Genomic DNA, 13,779 nt, shown 5'->3' with positions numbered 1-13,779 from the left:
GGGACGCTAGGCTGATTGGCGGGAGGATTCACCAATCAAAGTCAGGGACGGGCCTGATGGCTAATTGACCGCCGGTTTCACCAATCAGGGGCAAGTGCAGGGCAGGAGGCTGGACGTCAGCCTGTGTTCTGCTCCAGCCCGCCCACGTGTGTGATTCCCGTCTGCACCAATCAGGGGCTTTACAGCGGGAGGGGGCGGGCCGCCAGCCTGCGTTTTGTTACAGCTGATGTAGCGAGCGGACGCACGGATGGAGGTGGTTGCGCAGTAGGTACCGCAGCACCAAGTGCTCGATACCCCCCTACCCACCATGTCCCTGCAGCGTTCCCCTTCCTCCTCTTGGCTGACGGCGGCTCCCGACAGACCGATGCAGGCTGCCGTGCCTCCCTCAGTGGAGCTGGGCTTAACCGTGGTCTACACCGCTCTCTACTCCCTGCTCTTCCTCTTCGTGTACCTGCAGCTCTGGCTGGTCCTACACTACAAGCACAAGCGCTTCAGTTACCAGACCGTGTTTCTGTTTCTCTGCCTGCTATGGGCCGGCTTGAGGACTACCCTATTTTCGTTTTACTTTAAAAATTGTGTCCAAGCCAATCAACTGGAGCCTTTGCCTTACTGGCTGCTGTATTGTTTCCCTGTATGTTTGCAGTTCTTCACCTTGTGTCTGCTAAATCTTTATTTTGCACAGGTATGTTGATAGCAAGGAAAAGTTTAAAAATAGAAATTAATTTCAAAATCAATTTTATATGTATTTTGATTGATAATTGTCACTATAATCTCCAGAGACCAGAGGCGCATTAGCCAAACCGTTGATGTCTTTGTCCTTGTTAATACAGAGATAACAGCCGGCCTTGTTCTGCGATGTAAATCAGATTGTATCATACCGATTTCAACTGTCCTAATTCCTGAGACAAATGTAGATGGCGGTGATAGAGATTTGAAAGTCTTGTTTTGTTCTGGTGATATTTGAGTCCCAACCTTAGAAAAAAACCCAGTTGCAACCGGGTCATTCTGATGTTGGATAAATACCACTTATGACGTTCATTGGTTTAACTGCCTCTTGGTTTCAATCCAGCGTTCGGCTGTTTAATGCAAAACCTTTTTAGTCAGTTGCATGTGTGTTTTTTTCCTCCATTCCAATGGTTGCTAGAAATCCTGACCACAATTTCCTAAAGTGGATAGAATGGTCATTCGTAAATCTGATGGTATATTAATTTTTAACTACTTTAATCCAAGCACTGAACCGTGTCGTATCACGAAAAAGGCGCTTGAGTGACTGACGGGTAAATTGCAGGTGTTGAACTTTAGCGAAGGATTTGGTGGAACAAACTGTTTTACAGCAACGAATTCAATCCAGGCTTCTGGTATCTATTTATTCAGTACTATCAATTCCGTCCTGCAACGATGCAAAACCTTTATTTTAATGCTACACGAGTATTAATGTCATCACGAAGTTGTAGATATAATTACATTGTTTTAAAAGTTACATACGGAAATACATTTGGTATCCGATTTGTGTGCCGTTGAACAGTGAACGGGTTGATGTTGGGGAAATTGATTTATAGAGGCAACAACCTCGGCGTTGGGGCTTTGCACAACAGGCCACTGGGGTTTCTGATCCCGACATGAGCCTTAAACTTCTGCCCTGACTGGTTTCAAAAACATTGCGTAAAATGTCAACATGATCAACAACAGATATTAAACTTCAGGATTGCATAGTGTTACGAAATTGTGCGCTTTCAATGTAATTTGCAAATATTTCCAATGTTATAAAGAACTGGCATACGTTTTCATTATGCACCATTACCACTAAACTTCCCAAGTTATTTTGATGCAATAACTTCAATATATCTTTACTTTCCCCTGACAGTGAATGGCATGCGAATAATTGCTACGATCCACTTGATTCAGCATTATTTGTGCTATATTACTTTGGCCCTAGTGTCTAGACGCCCTTATCTTATTCCTTGTCATGTCCTCCACAGTAGGTCCCCCCCATAGTCCATCCATTCGTGCCAAGCTTCTGGTTTTTGTGCTGGTATCTTCCTCAAAATTGTGAAATGTTGTAATTCTCTGCTGAGTCATTGCATGCTTTCAAGGCTAACAGATTATTGGACTATAGGAGAATCAAAGCTTGTGGGGATGAGGGAGAAAGATAGAGTTGAGCCCAGTCTCTATCAGCTGTCACATTCATGCTGGAGCAGGCACAAGACCTTTTTGACATCCTCCTGCCTCATTTGAGATCAGAGTGTGTACTTGGGAGATATTGGGGCTTAAAAATATTAAGTTGTTCCCATCAGATTAATGACTTGTAAGTTTGATTGTACCACAAAAATTTGATGCAAGTTGTTTTCATGCCCTTAATTTTTCTGTAAATGCTGTATAAATTCATTAAAGGGAAGATCATATATTGCAACCACTGGCTTATAGCATTTACTCCACTGGGCAGCCAGGCACTAGCAGAAAGAAATGCACAGAGACTCAAGCATTCAGTCCCCTGCTAGCAGTAGTGAATTCTTAGCTTTCACTTCAAAAGTCATCTTTGATTTTATATTCCCTGCATTAAGAGAGGGGCGGAGTGGCAGTCGGATGTTAATCATCATTTGTTCGAGTTTAAATGTAATATATATTTCATTATTTACAGAATCAAAAGATATAAAGTAAGTGTGAAACCTTCTGAGCTATGAGTCTTCTCCACCTGGGGATATTTCTCTCCACAAACTCTTGCTATTACAGGTCAAAAGTGCTTAATTGTCAAATGTGCCGATAAAGAAACAATGGGTTTCTTATGTGCTGCAATTTTATAGGGCCACTAAAGCAGTAACACACAGATAAATGTACATGATCATACAATAAACTATTAATAATATTACATGACCAGTCTGTAGTGTAACCAAAATAATGTTCATAGAAGAACATGGCTGCTGAGGTTAATGTTGTGCAGTGTTCAGGAGCCTGATGGTTGCTGGGAAGAAGCTATTATTGAACCTGGAGGTCACTGTTTTCGGGCTCTTGTACCACCTTCTTGATGGTAGTCGCGAGATGAGTGTGACCAACGTGGTGTGGGTCTTTGTTGAAAAAGGCTGCCTTTTAGAGGCAGAGCCACCTGTTAATCCTTTTGAAAGTGGGGCGATCAGTACCTGTGATGGGCTGGGTAATGTATACCACTCTCTACAGCTTCCTTCATTTCTGGGCAATCGAGTTACCAAACCAAGTCATGATGTGACCAACCAGAAGACTCTCTTTTGTACTTGTGTAGAAATCCAATAGCATTTTTGGCAACATACCAAATCTCCTCAATCTTCCAATGAAGTAGAGGGATTGATGAGCTTTCTTTGTGATTGCATCACTGTGCTGGGCCCCGAACAGACCAAGGTGGTTGTTCTGGCACCAGTCAAACAGAATAGATTCAAACACCATTCAAACATCATTACCTGTAATTCGTCCAACAATGGCAGTATCATTAGTGAATTTAAAGAAGGCATTGGAGCTGTGCTTAGCTACACAGCCATAGGTATAGAGTGAGCAAACAAGGGCACACAGCCCTGAGGTGCTCCTGTGCTGATCGTTATCAAGGAGGAAATGTCATTTCTTACGATTGTGGTCAGTCAATGAGGAAGTCGAGAATCCTCTTGCCAAGGGGTTAATGCTGGCTTCTAGTATATTAAAGCAAGAGTTTGAATCTTGAATCCTTACTGGGTGATAAGAGTAAATTCACATTTGACTTGTAAGCCTCTAAAACTATTAAAAGATTAAATATTAAAATTAAATCAAATTGTTTCAAATACCTCTGGTCTGGGGTGGGGGGGAGCAAAACCCATATGACTGTTTTTGATTACAGCTTCAAAAAGGATACAATATAATGCAATAAGTTGTAAACCTTGCATTGAAAATAAACAGGAAACGTGCTGCTTTAAAATCTAGCTGTAAACATGCCATCAATTATAATAAAATGGATGCAATTTAAAGATATAATACCCTGGAAGATTACAAATATTAAAATATTTAAAGTAGAAAAGTTACTTTCAATGGGTTTTGATTTCACTATATCAAATACCTTAGCTTTCCTATTGGTAGATGTGGTGCTTTAATTAATCTGGGTTAACATATGATGAGCATTTAATGGAACTGGGCCTGTACTTGTGGGAGTTTAGAAGGATGAGGGGGGCCTCGTTGAAACTTGATGAATAGTGGAAGGCTTGGACAGAATGAATGTGGAGAGGATGTTTCCACTAGTGGGAGAATCTAGGACTAAAGGTCATAGCCTCAGAATTAGACGTTCCTTTAGGAAAGAGATAAGGAGGAACTTCTTTAGTCAGAGGATGGTGAACCTTTGGAATGCTTTGCCGCAAAAGGCTGTGGAGGCCAAGCCAATGGATATTTCTAAGGCTGAGATATATTCCTGATTAGTACAGGTGTCAGGGTTATGGGGAAAAGCCAGGAGAATGGGGTTAGATGGGAGATCAGCCATGATTGAATGGCAGAGAAGACGAAGTGCTGAATGGCATAATTCTGCTCCTGTCACATGACCTTATGACCTTAATTAACTGAACAGGCATATTTATCCTGAGGATAGACACAAAATGCTGGAATAACTCAGTGGGATGGGCAGCATCTCTGGAGAGAAGAAATGGGGTGACATTACGGATCGAGACCTTTCTTCAGACTGAGTTTCGCTCAGTTATTGAGTTACTCCAGCATTTTGTGTCTATCTTCGGTGTAAACCAGCATCTGCAGTTCCTTCCTACACGGGCATATTTATCCTGTTCTCTTATTGTTTTTTCTCATTTTTCTCCCAGAACAGAACATTTTTCCTCCAAGTCTGCAAAATGAAGAGTTTTTAAACTCTATATTGCTAATTGCTGAATGATTTGTTTCTGTAAAATGCATGTTTCTGATTAAATATTTCTGCACTTGCACCCTTACCAATTAGTATATTGCTGAAGGGTGGGAGAACAAGTGGAAAATAAAAATATTTTCCCCAGAAAATGGTTAGGATGAAAAATAACTTACTTTGGTCAATTTTGTTATCATTTTTCTTAAGCTGTGCTGGAAATTTTTTGTTAATAAAAATAAAAAGCCATTTCCCTAAATCTCATTTGGACAGTCATTTCTTCAAAATCAACTACAACTATTCAGAGGCATTCCCTGGCCTCTATTCTCAGTTAATTAAAAATCCATAACCTTTCCAACTCATTTAGTTCAGATAGAATTTTATTTTGTAGACATGAGACACGAGTGGTTGGAATGGCCACAAAGCCAACATCTGAGAAGAAATCCTGTTATGAACTGTGGAGAGCTGTGGAGAGATTGCATATCTAAACATTGAATGTCTGTATCAAATGTGGATGTTTGGAACAACAGGGGGGGAAAGCACATTTGAATTCTGATTTGAAAGCTGCTTGAAAACTACAAGTCACTGGTCTTTAGAATTGTTGAAATCAAAGTGCCACTGGCTATTGGCTCTCGCGGGTTGCATTTCTAAATGGTTTCAAAGTAAATATTGTTTATCATTAACTGTAACTTTTGTAACTGATTAAGATCTTGCCAAATTCATTGTGGAATTGGTGCATAATGCAAAGCATTGTTTAATTAACCTCCTAAGGGTAACCATTCAAGGATAATTAAGCCAAGGATGGCTCCTATAAGTAGACTGACTGCAGTGAAGGAAATAGTTTTCTGGCATTGGCTAGACGTTTCGCTCTAGTGTCTAAATTGCAATAGTTCTTGCTTGTGAAATAATCTGGCATTGCAAAATTTACTGTCATTTACTCTGTCAATGTAAGTTGAAAGCAGTTTCTGCCCCTTCTCCACTATAGTCTGTCTTGTCTTGAGAGACAGACTGACAAATCTAGAAGCACTCTAACATATTCATCATTTATTTGCCATCCAACCCATGTATGTTGTTCCAAACGTTTACGTTGAGCAAACAGTTTAATACTTTGGGTGGTACTGCTGGCAGAGCTGCTGCCTCGCAGTACCAACGTCCCAGGTTTGATCTTGACCTCTGGTGCTGTTTGTGTAGAGTTTGCATGATCTGCATGTGACCGTGTAGGTAGCCTCCAGTTGTTCCTCCCACATCACAAATACTTTCAGGTTTATAGGTTCATTATTCTCCGTAAATTGCCCCTGGTGTGTCAGGAGTGGATGCAAAAGTGAGATCACGGAACTAGTGTGAACTGGTGATCAGTGATTGGCGTGGGCTGTAGGACCTGTTTCCATGCTGTATCTCTAAACTAGAACATTCTCACTGTAGCAGATAAATGCTACGAGTTTCAGCTATTGCGAAACAGAAGCAAAATTTTATCGTCCTTCAGGGGAAATGCATGCAAAGATGCGAGGATGGAGTTGGAGAGAAGGCACGCATTTGTACTGCATACATGACATAAGGAATTATTTAAAAATTGTGTGCTAAACTATTTTGTTGTGCAACAATTTATGCAGAAACGTCAGTGCATTGAACAGACTTTAAATCTAAATCACCCCCATCATTCCTGCTTCTCTCCTCTCCCGCCGGACAGAAGATACAAAAGTTTGTAAGAATGTGCCAGCAGGTGGAGGAACAGCTTCTTCCCTTCTGTTATCAGACTACTGAACAGAATTCCAAGTAGTCCCAATCTTCCAACTGACCTCATTGTGGACTTGGACTTTTTCTTTGTAACTATAAACTGCAACACTATATTCTGCACTCTGGTATTTTTCTCCTTTTCCTACCTGGTGTGCTTGTGTATAGATTGATTACACTTGCGTATGATTAGAAAGATCTCAACCCAAAACATCACCTCTCCATGTTGTCCAGAGATGCTGCCTGACTGGCTAAGTTACTCTGGCATGGTTTTTGGCCTGCTTTATGATTTGATTTGGCTGGATAGTACATAAACAAAACATTTCACTGTATCTTGGTACACAAGACCATAATGAACCATATCAATGTTTTAAATGTTGCGAATTGCTGATGAACTGATTAAGGAAGCAATTTGTGCCATTGAGTGTTTTAGCTTTTAATATTAATTCATAAAATTATGTTTCTAGCCTTGATTCTTTGAGGTCACTTGGATTGGATTGTCCTCAATCCTGTAAATATGTTTTTTGTTTAAAAATAAATGATCTGGAATGTTATTTGGTGATTATGGAGAAGACAGTAAAGGAGGCCAGAAGGGTGATCCATTGTTTGTTCATTACTTATGAGGGTTTTGTGGTATTTGTTGATGCCTTTGAATAAATCATTGTCACCAGTAGAAACATTGGATTCTTATACCTGCAGGAATTGTTGTACACAGTTAATTTTTTCAATTCAGAAGCCGACTATTCAGAATCACAAAGGCTTTATCTCCTGATGTTGCTCATTTGTCTGAATTAGCTACAGTCACAGAATTTGGAGCTTTTAAACAATCATGTGCTATTTAACGTCAATATAGATCCATGCTTATTTAATGAACTAATTAAATTATTGTAACATTGATTATTGTATATTTATAGTATGGCATTTACAGGCCTGTAAACCTGCAGCAAGTAAGGATGTAATTGTTCAGTTCCTGGTACATAGAATAATTAAACATTCTTGACTCTTGCAAGTAAAAATAATTTGAAACTACTGCTGTAGAGTGGGATTGTTTTTAATTTCAGTATTTTCATTGTCCCTTTTTAATTAGAGAGTCTATCTTTTTGGTGTTTCACACTGACAGAGAAACTGGAGGATAGATCTATAATTCTTAGCAGATCTTGTCCATTATAATTCTTAACAGACCTTTCCCTCTTGTTATTATATTACTGTTCCATGCATGGCAATAAGTTTCCTACTTTCTTGTTCAAAGTCTCTGTTTGCCAATGGGACTGCAACGATATGGATCATGTGCAGGCAGATGAGGTTCGCTCATCATGTTTGGTTGAGAGATTGTGCGCCAAAGGGCCTGTTCGTGTGCTGTACTGTTCTATGTTCTAATGCCTATGTATGCGATGAAATTAATTTAAAGGGTATTACATTGAAACTAGCCCAGGCAAGATATAAGGCTGTAATGGGTTCCAGTCCACTTCATTTTTTTAATCCCCCATTTGAAAGGTTTGTAAATCAGCACTGTAATAGCGCCACCTTTGGTTGGAGGATTGTAAATGATTGAATAAACCACAGTACAGCTGTGCAGTCATGTTCCGGTCAGCAGTGAGTTAACTTGTTATTCTGTGTCTGAGCTCAAGATATCACAAATTGGCGACGAGGATGGGATTGTCGATTCCCCAGCTTTACTTGTTTGTGTAGATAAGGAATTCTACAGAAGCACGGAGAAGGCTGTATAACCTTTGGTGTCAAGGAAAGCTGGAAATCGGGTCACAAAGTTGAATTCTGTGAGACTGTTTAAAACAAAATCTAAAATGGCGGTGCCCAGGGAATATATAGAAAGATTGGGTGAGTTCCAGCAAAGCCGGGAAATGTTCAGTGCGTACATCGAACGTTTAGAGATGTTTTTTGCTGCAAATAACATCACTGAAGTAGAAGCTTCTGATGCAGAATCAAGACGGTTGAATGAAGCAATCCAAACGAGGAAAAGAGCAATTTTTCTCACTGAAATGGGTCCCGATGTTTAGATACAGTAAAGAATTTATTAGCTCCAGCCAAACCAAAGGACACGCCCTTGAAGGATATTCTGAAGAAGTTAACAGAACATTATGACCCTAAGCCCTTAGAAATAGCTGAAAGCTATCGTTTTGGAACGAGATGCCAACTTCCAGAGGAGGATATTAGTAATTTTATCGTGACACTCAAGAGGTTATCAATTCATTGTAATTTTGGAAATTTCCAAGACCGGGCATTAAGATACCGTTTCGTGTGTGGACTGAGAAGTGAGCGGATCCGAAGTAAGCTGATGACGGTGTATGACCTGACCTTTGAAACAGCTTGTAAAACTGCTTTGTCCATGGATATGGCAGAAAGGGGTTCTAGAGAAGTCAGGACAACTTCTAGTCAGCCAGTGGAAGAGTTGAACCAGCTGCAGTCCAACAAACTAAAGGCGGATAAGTCGACAAAGACGTCAAAGAATCGTTATCCATGGAAGGGTAGCAAGACGACAACAAAGTTTGGGCTCACATCTAGCACAGTCTTGTCCGTTCTTCAAGGCAGAGTGTTACTCGTGTCACAAGATGGGTCACCTAGCGAAGGCTTGTCGAAAGGCTAAGCAGAAAAAAGGTTCAACAACACCCATTGTAGTTGTACCTAAACCTGATGGTAGTGTTAGACTTTGTGGGGATTATAAGGTGACCGTAAACCAGGTACTTGAAGATAGCATACCAGATACCCTACCAACGGCAGAGGATTTGTTTAGCACCCTCACAGGCGGCCAAGTCTTCACAAAAATGGACTTGACAAATGCCTACTTGCAGTTAGGTGTAGATGACGAATCTAAATCCAAGCTAACTATTAACACACATATGGGATTGTTTCAGTTCAATAGGCTTCCATTTGGTATATCATCAGCCCCAGGGATTTTTCAAGGGGTAATGACACAAATTCTAGAGGGAATTGAAGGTGTGGTGTGTTACTTGGATGGCATCCTCATCTCAGCCCCTGACAGGCAGACACATGATGAAAGGTTGGAAGTGGTACTCAAATGACTTGAAACGCACAGTGTAAGAGTGAAGGTACGGAAGTGTGAGTTCTTTCAGAACTCGGTAGAGTATTTGGGTCATAAGATAGACAAGGATGGTCTACATCCCACCAAGGGTAAAGTTGATGCGATCAAGAATGCGCCAACTCCCAGAAACATATCTGAGATCTGATCCTTTTTAGGATTAGTGCATTATTATGGGAAGTTTGTGCCAAATCTGTCCACCTGTTTACATCCCTTGAATGAGCTTATGAGAAAAGATGTACCATGGAAGTGGACACGTAAATGTGATCAAGCTTTCAAGTCATGTAAAGCTCAGTTGGCAGAGAGTTCAATGCTTGTTCATTACGATGTCAATAAGCCAATGAAGTTAGCCAGTGATGCTTCACCATACGGTGTTGGTGCTGTGATCTCTCATGTGTTAGAAAATGGAGAGGAAAGGCCAATAGCATTTACATCTAGAACACTCAATGCCAGTGAGAGAAATTAAGTGCAAATAGAGCGAGAGGCTCTTGCATTGATTTTTGCCGTTAGGAGGTTTCACAAATACTTGTATGGTAGAAGGTTTGTAATCGAGACAGATCACCAGCCGTTGACAGTGATCCTAAATCCAAAAACACACATACCAACTCTGGCAGCAGCCAGAATGCAAAGATGGGCATTGATATTGTCTGCATACCAGTATGATATTCAGTATCGTAAGGCAGCAGAGCACAGCAATGCTGATGCCATGTCTAGATTACCTTTAGAATCGGAGGTTACCCCAAATAGAGAGGACTTGTTTTACTTCTCTCATGTAGATGAGTTACCTATCACATCAGGGGACATTTGGAAGGCTACTCGCACTGACAGATTTTTGTCAAGAGTGCAGGAATATATTACAAATGGATGGCCAAACAAATTGCTGAATTTAGAGGCAGAACTGAAACTATTCTTTGTACGTAGGAACAAACTCTCAGTCGACCAAGGTTGTGTCATGTGGGGAGCGAGAGTTGTAATACCTGAAAAATATGTAAAATTGCTAGAAGATCTTCATGATCAGTATTTTGGGAATGTTTCTAACAAAGAGTCTAGCTAGAAGCTATCTATGGTGGTCTGGTCTAGATAAGGACATAGAACAAACAGTGAAAGAGTGTAGCACAGTCAAGCAGTTGGAAAGAATCCACCCACAGTACCGCTACAGCCATGGAAATGGCCGGTTAGAGTGTGTCAAAGAATACACATTGACTTTGCAGAGTTAGATGGACAACAATTGTTCATTGTAATTGATAGTCACTCCAAGTGGGTTGAGGTATTTTCGATGAAAATAAAACGACATCCAGCAAAATGTTAGACATTTTGTGAGGGTTGTTTGCGTCCTATGGATTTCCAGAGGAAATTGTGTCTGACAACGGACCACAATTCTGTTCACAAGAGTTTGCACAATTCATGAAAGGGAATGCTGTAAAACACACTAGAGTAGCTCCATACATCCTGCTTCCAATGGAGCAGCAGAATGCACAATGCAAATTGAGAAGCGTACATTAGTCAAACAACTACTGGATCCAAATCCAAAGAAAAGACAGTTGTCTTTGTTTCACAAACTGGCTAACTTTCTGATTACATATCCAAACACACCTCACACCACTGGTCAAACACCAGCTGAACTATTCTTGAAAAGAAAACCCAGAACAAGGTTTTCACTGTTGAAACCAAACTTGGCTCAAACAGTAGAAGAGAAACAGGAGAAACAAAAAGCATATCATGACGGAAGTAGAGTAAAGGAAAGGAGTGTTGAGTCGAATCAGAAGGTAAAGGTGAAAAATCATCATCACAAGTGGGTGAAGTGGTTGCCTGGAAGAGTAATTCATGACTCCATGATCCATGGTGCTATGGTTAGGATTTTCATCCTTCCTACGGCTCCCACGGTTGTCTGGACTGAGAGTAAGAATCTCAGACCTATTAGGCAAGCTCAAGGGCTGAGACTCCTATAAGACTACCTCATGGATCCCCCGACCTGTCTCACTCACAGACATGCCCTCTTTCTCCTGACCATGGACCAAGTTGGAAGTATTTACTCTAACAGGTGTGACAGCCTCCCGAAATACAGCATCCAGGTAATTCACCCCATCGCTGATGTGTCCCAGTGTCTGAAGCTCAGATTCCAGGTCATCAATGTTGACCCCAAGTTCGTCGAGCAACCAATACTTGCTGCAGATGTAGTCACGAGGCACTTCAATGGAGTCCACCAGCTCCCACATCATGCAGCTACAACACATCATGTAGTACTGCATCACTATTTATTCCCAACAGTGGCTCAGTGGTTGAGTTGCTGCCTTGCAGCACCAGAGACCTGAGTTTGTTTCTGACTACGAGTGCTTGTCTGTATTGAGTTTCTACGTTCTCCCTTTGGCCTGCATGGGTTTCCTCCCACACTCCAAAGATCTACAGATTTGTAGGTTAATTAGCTTGGTATAATTGTAAATTGTCCCTAGTGTGTGTGTAGGATAGTGCAAGTGCAGGGATTGCTGCTTGTTGCAGACTTTGTATGCCAAAGGGCCTGTTTCTGCGCTGTATCTCTAAACAAAACTAAAGCTCTTTTTTAAACTTCCCACTGCTGCTGGTCAGTCTCCGGGTGATTAGGATTTAAAATTTGGCAATAACAAAGTGAGCCAAATATATTCATATCATTAGTTAACCTGTTGCATTAATGAAATCTGATGTGTGATTAGTTATGATGCTGCTGGTTTCATTTGAATTTTATTTTTAAATATTTTAAAACACTTTGTAGTAATTTACGAATGATTACATCTTTCCCAGTTCTCGACATTGAAGTAAACAACACCTTGGCCTTATTTTTGCCACCCTCTTCAAAAAGCCAGTGGGCGGCACAGTAGCTGGTAGAGCTGCTGCCTCACCGTGCTGGAGACCCAGGTTCGATCCAAACCTTGGGTGCTGTCTGTGTGGAGTGTGCACGTTCTCCCTTAGATCGCTTGGGCTTCCGCCAAGTGCTCCGGTTTCCTCCTATATCCTAAAGACGTGGGGTTTGTAGGTTAATTAGCCTCAGTAAACCTGCCCCTAAGGTGTAGGGAGTGGATGAGAAAATGGGATAACATAGAACGAGTGTAAATGGGTGATCAATGATCGGCATGGACTCAGTGGGTCGAAGGGCCTGTTTTCATGCTGTATCCATCTGCACCCTAAGGTTTTGGCCAGCCCTCCTAATCTATTTTAAAGTCACCCTCCCAATGAATAGCTTTAGTAGATGATCAGGAGCATCATCTGCTTTTATGTGAATGGTTATTTGTTTATCTGCTATTTAATGCACTTCCTGATTATGTTTCTTCCATTATCATAATGTGCTTTTTATTTTGTGTTGCAGGTTATTTTCAAAGCCAAAGCCAAATATTCTCCAGAACTTAATAAATACAAGTAAGTAACAAATATTATTCTAGAAATAGTTGCAGTAAGGTTTCAGAACATTTGGAAGGAGCATTTATTTTTCTATGCAAGTTGATTTTTTTTGTGTCACTTCATGAATGGATTAAATACTCAAAACATATAGTTGCAAGTAGCTGAATATACATCGAAAGGGATGTTTGGCAGGGTTTTATTTTGTAACACAACAGAGCAGTCTAATCACTATTCTCAATAAAGCTTTCCAACAGGATGGTTATTTTTTTTTTAAAAGCTTCATTCACGACACACCCTTGTGACCTTGTTTTCTAAATTTGGTTACTGAAATAGAATCTGCACAAAGCAACATGTCCCTAATGCAAATTATATTTACTCAAACTAACTCAAACTATTGCTGTGAGTACAATGAGCATTCTCTAACTAATATTTCTTAATGATTCCAGGATTCCATTAAGACTGGCGTTCCTGTTCGTTAGTGTTCTATTCCTGGTGGTGAACTTCACATGTGCCGTGCTCGTCCAAGGAAATGTGCCAGAAAACCAGCTGAAGTGGACTGTGTTTGCTCGAGTGCTTATCAATGACAGCCTTTTTGTGCTTTGCGCCATTTCGTTAGCAGTGTGCATCTTCAAGATTGCAAAAATGTCATCTGCAAACGTTTACCTTGAATCAAAGGTAAAAGTTGGAGTATTATTTCCTCTTCATACTGAAATGCATTTAAACATTTTACTTAAAATATCACCATCTAATTGTCTGCGTCCCAGTCTAAACTTTAAATGCTTTAAATTTTTTAAAA

The 13,779-nt window shown here is 40.6% G+C and overlaps 1 protein-coding gene across 2 annotated transcripts in view; it reads left to right on the top strand.

Annotated features, from left to right (window-relative positions):
• The first annotated feature begins 227 nt into the window (after nt 1-227).
• The window catches only part of gpr137c (G protein-coupled receptor 137c), a 34,597-nt gene continuing 21,045 nt past the window's right edge, over nt 228-13,779 (top strand). For both annotated transcript variants that reach the window (XM_078406688.1, XM_078406687.1), the window contains exons 1-3: nt 228-682; nt 12,952-13,001; nt 13,430-13,658. In XM_078406688.1, the coding sequence (XP_078262814.1) occupies nt 308-682; nt 12,952-13,001; nt 13,430-13,658 (654 nt within the window). In that variant the 5' untranslated portion in view covers nt 228-307. The remainder of the gene's footprint in view (nt 683-12,951; nt 13,002-13,429; nt 13,659-13,779) is intronic.

The sequence above is a fragment of the Rhinoraja longicauda genome, chromosome 10, assembly GCF_053455715.1.
Source record: "Rhinoraja longicauda isolate Sanriku21f chromosome 10, sRhiLon1.1, whole genome shotgun sequence".
NCBI classification, from domain to species: Eukaryota; Metazoa; Chordata; class Chondrichthyes; order Rajiformes; family Arhynchobatidae; genus Rhinoraja; species Rhinoraja longicauda.
The sequence above is the reverse complement of the archived record's forward strand: the minus strand, read 5'-3'. Positions and strand labels throughout refer to the sequence as shown.